This window comes from Manacus candei, unplaced genomic scaffold (genome assembly GCF_025592945.1).
Source record: "Manacus candei isolate 608988 ecotype Guabito, Panama unplaced genomic scaffold, ASM2559294v1 h1tg000126l, whole genome shotgun sequence".
Lineage (NCBI taxonomy): Eukaryota > Metazoa > Chordata > Aves > Passeriformes > Pipridae > Manacus > Manacus candei.
The window spans coordinates 1,701,158-1,712,483 of record NW_026138174.1 but is presented as its reverse complement, the minus strand read 5'-3'; the positions used below and the strand labels follow the sequence as shown (position 1 = coordinate 1,712,483).

Here is an 11,326-nt window from a genome sequence, read left to right as displayed (position 1 = left end):
AGGGAGCAGCTTTTCCCTGCCCAGCAGGTTGGGGGTGAGCTGGGGCCTTGTGGGAGGCCAGGGGCAGCGGTTCCAAGAATAGGTCAGGTTGGAAGGGACCACAGTGGGTCATCTGGTCCAGCCTCCCTGCTCAAGCCGGGTCATCCCAGAGCACATGGCACAGGATTGTGTCCAGATGGTTCTGGAATATCTCCAGTGAGGGAGACTCCACACCCTTTCTGGGTAACCTGTTTCAGTGCTTGGTCACTGCACAAGAAAGTTCTTCCTCACATTCAGGTGGAACTTCCTGAGCATCAGTTTGTGCCCATTGTCTCTTGTCCTGTTACTTGGCATCACCACGAAGAGCCTGGTCTATCCTCCTAGCACCCTCCCTTTAGGCATTTAGACACACTGAGGAGGTCCCCTCTCAGCCGTCTCTGCTCGAGGCTGAACAGGCCCAGCTCCCTCAGCCTTTATTTGTAAGGGAGATGCTCCAGTCCCTTCATCATTCTCACACCTTCCTCTGAACCCACTCCAGGAGCTCCACGTCTGAGGAGCCCAGAACTGTTCCCGGCATCCCAGATGCACCTCACCAGCGCTGAGCAGACGATCAGGATGACCCGCGGGAACTGCTATTCCTCATGCAAAGGGTTCCCCCCGCAGGCTCCTCCTTCTCCTCCTCCTCCTCCTCGGTGCGGCGGGAGGAGGGGCCGAGCCCGCCCGGTCCCGCCGCGCAGCTCCGGCGGCGGGCGGCGATCCGGAGCCGCGCCCGGCCCGGCACAGCCCGGCTCGGCGGGACACGGGGATCAGGAGGCTGCCGGTGCCGGGATCAGCACTGCCGGGTAGGCTCGGCGGGCGGGGGCGGCCGTGCACCTGCCGTGCCCGCGGCGGGGGCGGAGCGGGGGCGGCTCCGGGGCCGCGGGGCCGCTCGGGAGCGGCGGGACCGGGCGGGGGTGCGCGGGGAGCGCTCGGGGACCGGGCGGGGGTGCCCGGGGAGCGCTCGGGCACCGGGTGGGGGTGCCCGGCCCCGGCTCTCCGCTCCCCTGCGCTACCGAGAGCTGCCCGTGGGTTGGGCTCGGCTCCCGCTCTTGGTCCTGGCGCTGCCCTTGGCCCCCGGGGCGGCTCCGGGGGCGGTCGGTCCTGCGGGTCCCGGCGCCCCGACCCACGATGTGCTCACCGGGGCTGTGCCCCTCTGTGGCTAAGCCAGGATGAACTGGGGTTTTTTTGTGTCTTAAATAGAATGAACATGGCCATTTAGTGCCCCGGAGCGGTGGGTTTGGCAGGCTGTGGCTCAGGTGCGGAGCTGCCGGGCGTTAAACGCGACGTGCATTTGACCTGCGTGTCTGCGAAGGCGTTTTGAGCCCTTGAGGACACCCCGAGGAGGGTTTGGTTACCCGCTGTTGGCAGACACTGAATTAATCTCTGCCCTCTGGGGAGCTGTGCGTGGCCAGGCACGACCTGCCTTCCCTCTGCCTCTCCAGCACAGCTGATCCCGGGTTTACCCTGTTTGCAGAGGGAAAGGCCGGTCACCGATGACTCTTTTCCCGAAGCAGGGAGGAATGTTTCAGCCAGTGGGAAGCCTGAAGGAGCAATACCAATTTTGGAAGGTAAATATGGTTTCAAACTAAGTACCGGAATATCGCTTTATAGGTTGCAGTACAGCAAGGAGGAAGTGAAGTGTTTGTTTGGCTGTCGGCTGAAATAGTTGCAGAAAATGAAAGAACCTAAAGCCAGTTTCAGTGATTAAATTCGATATTGTCCTTCAGCTTCATTAGTAAATCAGAAATACAAATGATGTATTGGCAAACTAACAGTTATGTTTTGTACCCTATTAATGTAATTTCTGAAGTATAGCTTGGCTTTTAAAATTTAGCTTAATCTATGGCAGGATGTGATCTTTATAACCTGTTTTCACAAGTTTTATTGCCTCAAATTCCTTTGTGGAGGACGTTCTATTTGTTTATTAAAAAGCACATGAACGTCAGAGGAACTTACGGATCCGTGGAGACAGATAAGTTGTTGACAAGTAATTGAGAACTCAGCTGTTTCTCCCTGCAGTACATAAAATTAAATCAACCTCTGTCCAATAGAGTTCGAGTGCAGTCCTCTCTGTGCTGCTTATAGTCCAGTCATCTTTGCTGGGAAGTGCCTGGGATCCGGGTGATGGGATTTACTGCTGGGAGGTGGTGTGAGTACCATCTGTGGAGCAGGTGCACAGATGTGCAGCCTTGTGTGACCACTTAGTACTGAAACCTTTTGTAAGATCTGTGAAGCCTTTTCCTGCTTAGGCTAAAGCTGCTAAATAGTAGCTTGTTAAATAATTGCTTTGCTATGATGGTAATTGCCTTGTCCCATTATATTTTAAAAGAACCATTTAAGGAGATGTTTGACCTCGGGTTTTTGTTCTCAGCTGGCTTCTCATTTTTTTTCCCAGTAGATATTTCTGTCACCTTGCTTAGTGTGGTCAGTTAAATAATAATTTTGGTGTCTGGGGATAACTGTGAGAGAGAAGTGGGGTTTGGGATCACCCTGAAATAGGTTTGTTGCTGCTGGAAGAAAAATTCCCTCCAGCTGGGGGCTGCTTGTGCCAACCTATTTTTCTTCTTACCTTTCTTCTGCTACTGGGGCTATCAACCAAACACAGATTACTGACAAGTTGTTGTTTTGAAATTGAGTTCCCCCGACCTAACTAGCCAGCTGTGGTTGGAAGGGGCAATCCCACCTTCAGTCCCTGCCTTTATGCTCCCGCTGCGTTGGATTAATCCTAAGTAGCAGTTTTATGACTACAGAATGAATTAATATTCTCTGTTGGATCAGCTGCATTTCAGGGCAGGTTTTCTGATGAATCAGCCACCTGAACCGTGGCTGTACAACTGCAAGGTCTGACACAGAGGGAATCAGGGACCTGCATCTGGGAGTGGAAGAGGGGAGGAGGGCGTAGGGTTGCACTTTCCCTAACCTCTGCAACCTCAAAGAGGAGGTAGGAAACCCATGTTGGGTTGGACTGATTATGGGGTTTAATTAATTGCACAACTGATTCAGAGCTGGGGAGGTGTGGGGGGATGAAACATGCCAAACGAGATTAGCAAGTCAGCTCACTTCGAGGGGAGGGAGGTGTCAAACTGAACCAGGATACTGGAGAAAATAAAGCTATGGCAAAAATGTGTTAGCATAGAGAAGCAGACTCCTAATTTTCTGTTGGGGTAGTCTGTTTGGAAAGAGGTGGGTTTTCCTCCATTCCTGGGGAGAAAGTCAATGTGGGTAGTGAAGCTCTCAAGTTGCTGGCTTGGACACAGCAGATCCTGTTTGGTGTTGGCATTCATCTGGTTGAAGGATGTTTTGATTTCTGTGATAAGATGGGGCAATGAAATGATCTCATGTTAAGACCAACCCTTGGTCTTGGGCAGGTCTGTTTACTTGCTTGGCAGGTGTATTTTCTTTTGTTTACCAGGAGAGCTGATCCTGTATCCTACCAACTTCCCATCAGTGGCTTTTGCTGTCATTAGCCCCACTAGCAGGGCTACCAGGAGGGTGGTAGGGGTTATGCTGCAGGCCCTGGTGTCTTAACTTGACATCCTGCTGGGGTGGCTCTACTGTGAGCACACAGGGAGGGTTTTCATGCGTGAGTTGCAGTCACACCTTTTGCCTACAGTGCCTTTTGTCATCGCCCTCAACAGTTGGCTGACTTGCTGCCGACTAACAGTGCAGCTGCTCTCAGGTGCAGTACCTGCAGTAAAGATATTGTGCATTTTTTTTTTTTTTGTTGAGGGACTTCAGCCCATGTTTGAACAAACAGGAGAAACTCTGAGACTTTAAACCAAACTAAATTGATTCTGCCAGAGTCTCTCTCTCCCCTTCCTGTTATGGACACGTGAGATCCTGCCTTCTCCCCTTGTGCTGGTGCAGGGAGCTCAGGTGGTGAAAAAAGTTGTTTATTTTCTTTTCCAAGTTCTCTGAGGATGCGGTGCTTTGTGCAGCACTGCCACTGGGACAGGGAAATGGGGTGGAAAAGGGAGTGCTAGTCCAGTCTTGCTGGCAGCATTGTTCAGCAGCACCCACTCTCAAGCTGGAGGAGTCTCTATTCGGAGCTGGAAACACTACAGCCATTTTTGAACTAATTGCAAGCTCATGAATGTTTCTGATGTGCTTAAACAGATCTTTGTGGGCTGGGGAATTGTCTGCTTGTAGCCATTCTGGGACAAAAGCAAAGTGTTTTTTGATGTCAGCTGGCTTTGGATCAAGTTCTGCGTGCATCTTCCCTTTGTGTCTCCGCTGCTTTGTACTATGCCGAGTTCTCAAAATGCATTAATAGGGATAAAATTCAGAAAAGGCTGCATTTATTTTTATATCAGCTTAAAATTCTCCATTACATTTTTGATGGCTAGAAGGTTAGTTATGGTAATTACTTGCCTCTGAAGTAGATAATTGCTGATTCAAATGTTATGCTTAGAAAATACGACAAATCCTCCATCAGACTGTTTACTTATCGGCTTCTCTTATCTGAAGATCAGCAGTTAACAAAGGCAGAGTGAAGGATTTGCCACGTCGAGACTGAAGGTGTAAGACTAAAAACCTACAGGGAGATCAGCTCAGCAGCAGATATTCCACATTTTTTACCTGCCATCCCACGGCTTCGAGGGGGTCTTCGTTACACATTCAGAAGAACAGAAAACACTGTCACAAGTACATAATTGTGTCACCTAAAATTTGGTGCCAGCCGTAGTGTAGATGGCTCAGCTTCCTCCTGGGATTCGTTTCATCACTTCATTTTCACGAGATCAGTGGTAAGTCCTGAAGTATGGTGGTGATCTTTGTGGACAGTGTGAATTTGTATCCGGGAAGATCACGCCGCTCTATTTTTGCTTTTTCATTGCTTAATATATACAGGAAGAAAATATAGCCAGTTGTATAATAAATATTGATGACATTTAAAAAGTAAGGTGCTTTGTTGGGAAACCCAAATAAACCCTTACTAGCCTTTTGTCCTTTTAAAATTATATTTAAGTGATAAATTTCAGATTTTTATTTTCAAGCTCTTAGGTAGGAAGAGTGGCTCAAGGTAAGCTTTCTTTTCTTAACCAGAAGTGTATTTTCTCCCCAATAATTTGATGTTTAATATAGACTTGTACAATTACAGTTTCAGTTCTTGCTACTGTAATATTAAAAAAAAGCAAACCCAAAAATAAAACAAACAAACAAAACAAAAAAACCCCACCAGACCAAACAAAACCCCCCAAACCAAACAAAAACCCCAAACAAACAACAACAACGAAACACAAAAAAACCAAAACCAACACAAAACCCCCCAACAAAACCGAACCAAAATCAAATCCTCTTTGCTCAAGAAAACTAATTCTGGAAGTTTTGTGACATCAGTTCATGTCCTTTCTGAGATAGAAGACTGAGTCAGTTGTGTGTGGAAAAAAAAAAAACAAATGAAAGACCAAGCACTTGCCATTTGAGCAGTTTTATCATGTGTTTAGTATAGCAGCAGGAACAAAGTAATTTCAGTTTTATTCCTTGTGAGGAATAAATATGTGTTTTCAGTGAAAACTGTGTTTTCAGTTGTGAGAGTGAGTAATTCAGCTTGTGGGATAACTCTTCTAGTGTCTCTGTCAATATACCAGAACTATAAAACAAGGCCTGGATTATAGAAAAGTTTGTAAGGCAAAAAATTATTAAAAAACGTTACTTAAAAATCAGGGACCATAGTAGTCTGTATGACATCGGATATTTGTATTTATATATGTACTTTTATTTCCTGATGTTGATTTTAAGATCAAGGCCAGAAGGAACCAGCAAATACACTTGGACTCTGTGTATTGTTAAAAGCACAATTCCACAAAGTGCTCTCCTTAAACAACTGAAACTGCAGGTAGAGCAGAGAATAGATCAGCTTATTGTCTTTGTGTAATGCTTGCAGTGACAGGGATTTTGGGATGCACTTTTAATTCAGCTGAACTGCAGAGAAAGACCTGAGGATGCCAGTGAGGCACAAAGGAGAATTCCTTCCCAATCCCAAACCTGCTTAATTATGTTCATGTGTTCCAGGATGCTCTGTCTGTCCATCTCTGGAAACAGCTGATTTCTGTTGCTACAGAGGAGGGCAAAAGTAAAGCAGAATCCTAAAAGCAGTAAGAAAACAAGGAAGTAATAACCCACAACATCCAAACTGCCAACTCAGAGAGCCATCACTTATGTCCTGATCATACCAGAAAACCCAGTGAGATAGTGAGGTGTGAAATCTGATTATCAGTATGTTTAATGTTGAACTGACATTTAACAGCCCCCAAAGGAAGGTTGCAAACAAGGCAGATGTTTTTGTGTAACTTGGTGCTAAAAGGAGATCTAAATAAAATAATTTTCAAACACTTTTTATTTTATATTGTAGGTATAGAGCCTTCATTTTCTCTCTCACTTTCCTGCTGTATGCCAGCTTCCACTTATCAAGGAAACCTATTAGTATAGTTAAGGTAAGCAGGGTTCTGTCCTTGTTTAAACATCCTTCTGCTCCTCAAACACAGAAGTCATTGTCTTTTTAGTATTTCCCATTGTGAAAGGCAGTGTTAAACTTTAACTTGAAGTGGCTTCAATATGAAAAACTGATAAAGCCAGTACACAGTGACATTTGCTTGATAAACTTCAGTGAGACCACACCTAGAATACTGCATGTATGTCTGGTTTTTGGGCTTAGAACTTGACACAGCTATGCCTACACTTAATTCATGTGTCTTAATCTAATTATAGGTATTTGAGAGGTTTGCAGTGATATTTTTGAGAAAAGTTGCTCATAACTGATGAGTTGAGCATGATAACATTGCCTTGGCATTTACAAGAGTGTTCCAAGTACTGTTGATCATCATAGTTGTCTGTACACTTGGGACTCTGTTTCTGGTAAAGCTGGTGGCAAAATATTCCATAATTCAAGGTTTGTTAGTTTAATGTTCAACCTGTAAAACTTGCCAAACTCAAATCAAATCCCCCAGTGCTGTCTTGTATATAAATGGTAACAATGGGCAAAGTACCTGATGTTACTGCAGAATTTCAAAGCTGTTCACTGTCAGAAACACCAGTTCACTAGTTCACTATAGAATGTTTTTTCTAACCATGTGATTAACTATTTCATGTAGTGGTGGCTTCACTCATCAAAATGCCAAGCAATTAATAATGGCTAACAATGTTCCTGATTTTGGTGGGTTTGACACAGGTTCACGTCGGTCTGGATTTGTTAAGTTTGTTGTTGTATGGGAATTAACAGTCCCCAGCTCACAAGTGAGTTTTTTTCCATTTTCAAATGTCCTTTCCATTCCAGGGAGAGCTGCATAAGCATTGTGCTGCTTCACATGAAGTTGAGCTTGACTCCTACAAAGAATATGCTGCCCAGATTCAGCCTCTCAAAAAGCCATTTAACGCCTCTCAGTGTGGTTGGGAGCCATTTGGTAAGGGTTGGGTTTTTTTTTTTTGGTTTTCCGTTTTTCCCAGTAATGAGCTCATATTCATAATTAGATTATTTGCTTCTTGCTGTTTCTTCACATATGGAGGTACTGGGGAGATGTGCATGGAAGGGGTGTTCTGTTTTCCACGCTCTAATTGGTTTCTCCAAAGAAAGTTAAGTTGTGACCTACCTTATGATGTCTCTCCTGCTCAAAGTCACTTAAACAGGTGACATTATTTTACTTGTTACAGCTACGAGATGGTGTCAGTAGAGCAGTTTTCAGTCAGAAAATGGGATTTGTCTTTAGCGTGTCTATTAAGGAAAAAAGGGTGAAAAAATAAATCATTATAATTTTCTACTCATTTAATTCAAGGTCCAGCAACCCTTTAAATTAATTGACTTGGTGTTTATCGAAATCAGAACTTTTCAGAGTCCTTGTCTGCTGGAAGAAATATCTTTCTCTCCATTTTAATGAAGAAAAAGAGGAGACTTCATTGCAGAATAGACTTGACAATTTACTGAATAGTTTATGGACGTGGCCTTTCACTTAAATAGAAAACTAATATTTGCCTACTGAACAATTACATTTGAATTTAATTGTATTTGAATTTCAGGGAAACTTTGAACCATTCCTTGATGCTTTTATTACTATCAGGAACATCAGTGAAGTAGAATAGTCCATTCTGTCAGTGTGCCAGTGCACCTCAGTTAGTGTAGCCATCCATTCTAATTAGTCCTTAATTAGCAATTAAAAAAAAAAAAAGGTGCTACTCTGTTCAAAGATAATTAAAGATCTGAGCTCTGGGTTTTCTGTGGACAAAATCCAGTGTACTAGCTGCCTGTTGCAAGGTCTGCTGAAATGATTTAGTCCCACTGGATGGGATGTAGTTAAACTTGGTTGGTGTTTCTTGTCCCTGGACCGAGGGGAGGCTGAGTTTGCTTGTCTGAAACACTGGTTGGCTTTGCTTGTGGAGACTTCTGAGCTCCAGTGTCCTCCTTTTTCATGAACACATGGGTTACTACCAAGCTGCCCCTTTGGGATGGCACTCTAGACTTGGGTTTTTGGCTGGTTTTTTCAGGCAGTACAGCTGGGAAAGCTGGGAGTGACACTGAAAGAAGTAATGCTTCAGTATCCGTGACTTCATGCTCAAAGTCAGTGGCAGTTGTGGCTCCTTGCAAATAAATACACAAACTGTCTTTCTTGGTATGAGCTCAGGTCTCCTGAGAGTAGACTTGGCATTTCCATCTGGGTGGAGGCCCTTCTGCTCCCTCCCTCCTGTCTGCAAGTCCCATTTTGGTGTGATTATGCTTGTTTGCTCTACAGAGCAGAACCCTGTTCGTTGGGGTTTTTTTAAGCAAAACTCTGTGCTCTGTGAATAGATGGAAAATGAAATGCAAAAGGCTTTAACAATTAAAAAAAAAGCATATTAAACTGATTCTTTAAAAACCTCTGTGATGATGGAATTTTTTTAGCCATTTTGACTGTTAGGATCTCACACATTTGCAACTCATCTTCCCACTTTTAATCAAGTCACAGTTGGGATTTTCTTTTGTTGAAGGACATACAAGGGCACCTTATTAATAGCTGGTGTTTCTTCTCTTCCAAAATGCTGTTTTGAATAAGGTGGAGTTAAGCATGGGCCTACCAATATTTTTGTTATATGTTACAGCCATTTATTTTTATGTTTTCATTAAATAAAACGTTTTGCAAAACATGTACTTAAGTGTAAAAGCGCCTGTTGAAAGTTAAATGCCAGTGCATGTTCACTAACATTTTGCTTCTTATATGTAAAAATGGTTGGGAATTAATTAGTACATTTAAACTGATAATTTGTTTTGAAAATTATTCTTAGATAAGAACAACTACAAACAGTTACTGGGAGCGCTGGATTACTCGTTTTTGTGTGCATATGCAGTTGGAATGTATTTAAGGTAAATACACTCTCTTGGAAACCTGCTTTATTGCTTACTGTTAATTTATGAGGCTGCACAACTTCTGAGATATTGTGATTCCTTATGGGAAAGGTTTCTGGTGAAGAGAGTGAGAAACAGATTGCTGAGGGGGAACAAAACCCACATCATCCCAAGTCCCAGTGGTATCATATCTGTTGATCTATAGAAAGCTGCTTCTTACTTGCATCCATCATGACTGCCTTGTGCAGGAATGCTTTCCAACTTGGCCTGTCTTTGCTTCATGTGGAACACAAAGGAATATACACTGGAATATATGTCCTCAATCAGTCTCTGACCTGTAAACTAAACTGGTTGTCCTGGCTTTCTCTAGAGTGAGAGGATAGAAGCAGACACCTCCTAAAAATAATACCAAATCTTACAGTGTGCAATATTAGCTGCTGTTTGGAGATGTTTCTTTTTATTAAAACCAGAACCCTCATGACTAGAATTATTAGCAAGGGAGACAAGTCTCACTTTAAAAGGCTGGAGACATGTCCCACCTTACCTGTCATTTGGAAAATGACTCTGTAAGTAAATGTGCTCTAGGTGAGTATCTGCCTGAAAGATGGTGGTGCAGGTGTCAGAACTTAGCAATTAATGAACATGAAATGTTTGTTGGGGTTTTTCCCCCGTCAAGCACTAAAAATTGCTCCTTTGCTGCTGTGAAGGCAAACAGCACTTACCAGTAAAGTTTCTCCTCAGTCAGAATTAAACAACATAAAATATTCTTTGTTTGTGAAGGCTGGGGGTATGATCTCATTTTTAATTATGACCTTTCTCTTTATTTCCTTCCCCATTCCAAGTGGACTGATAGGAGAACGGCTGCCGATCCGGTACTATCTGACGGGCGGGATGCTCGCCAGTGGGCTCTTCACTGCCATGTTTGGATTGGGTTATTTCTATAACATACATAATCTGTGGTTTTACATCATGGCCCAGGTAGGCACGAGGTTATTTAAGCACTCCAGAGTTTCTGTGGTGCTGTTCAGTGTTGTGTTGGGTGTTTCTCAGCCACACGCAGTGATTAGTGGTTGGATGGGAGGGTGTGAATGTTGGAACACACTGTCAGTGATGACAGGCAGAACTGACAGAGTGGATAGCCCCAGGTTTTATTTTTGAAAAGTGTTTTTCTAGCGAAAGAAATCTTTGAAAACAAATTAGTGTGTTTCACCCTGTGTCAAATCAATGATCAAATCTTTGCAAGCTTAAATGTGGGCGAGTTTTAAAACAAGCCTATTTACTTTTGTCAGTCTGCCAAGACCTGAGTGACTCATCCTGGCCTTCTCTGCGGGAAAAATACATTTATACTGCTAATGATGAACAGTCTCCCACACTGGTGTGGCTTATGTAATGAGATTCATTGTGTGAGATTTTTTCAGAGCACTAATCAGGTGTCACAAGAATATTTGCTGTTGACCTGAAATGCACTTTAGGTCAGGAGCAGGACATGGTCAGCACTTGAGCTGTTTTGGGCAGGTCTGCACCTTGGCACTGCTGCTTCCTGTGTGTTATTGCAGTAGGATTCTCTCCTCTGGCACCTTTGCATGGCACTGAGCAGCATGGCATGCACAGGTACTAACTTGGGCACAGCAAGCTTGTGTAACCATGTCACCAATTAATCTGTTTAACCCTGTCCCTGCCCCAGCCTTCTTGGATCAGGTGGTTTCCAGGGCATGAGCTGGCTCCTTTAGGGTTAAGCTGACTGTCTCTAGCAATGATGCCCTGTGGGATGTGGTCAGTGAGTCCTGGAGTACCAAGGGTGGTCTGGCACCACCAGCCTACTTGTTTTTTGTGGGGTAGAGTGAGGTGATTTTGTTGCATGTTCAGATGCCCACTGTACAGTTACTGTACTGTGACCTTTGCATTAAGATGTAATTCTAGAGTAGGGTTAGAGATAGTTAAAGTTATAATCTTTGCAATGTGGAGGCTGAACTAGTTCCTACTTCAGCCTGAAATAGT

At 44.0% G+C, this 11,326-nt stretch overlaps 1 protein-coding gene across 10 annotated transcripts in view; it reads left to right on the top strand.

The window, feature by feature from the left end:
* The first annotated feature begins 682 nt into the window (after positions 1-682).
* Positions 683-11,326, top strand: part of SLC37A1 (solute carrier family 37 member 1) — a 39,204-nt gene continuing 28,560 nt past the window's right edge. For 4 of the 10 annotated variants that reach the window (XM_051770826.1, XM_051770825.1, XM_051770824.1 and 1 more), the window contains exons 1-7: positions 683-821; positions 1,493-1,586; positions 4,486-4,763; positions 6,371-6,452; positions 7,292-7,418; positions 9,268-9,346; positions 10,171-10,306. In XM_051770826.1, coding sequence (XP_051626786.1) covers positions 4,708-4,763; positions 6,371-6,452; positions 7,292-7,418; positions 9,268-9,346; positions 10,171-10,306 — 480 coding nt within the window. In that variant the 5' untranslated portion in view covers positions 683-821; positions 1,493-1,586; positions 4,486-4,707. Of the gene's footprint in view, positions 822-965; positions 1,587-1,925; positions 2,006-2,062; positions 2,960-4,485; positions 4,764-6,370; positions 6,453-7,291; positions 7,419-9,267; positions 9,347-10,170; positions 10,307-11,326 lie in introns of those variants that run through there. The other 6 variants (XM_051770819.1, XM_051770817.1, XM_051770821.1 and 3 more) reach the window with 6 other exon arrangements.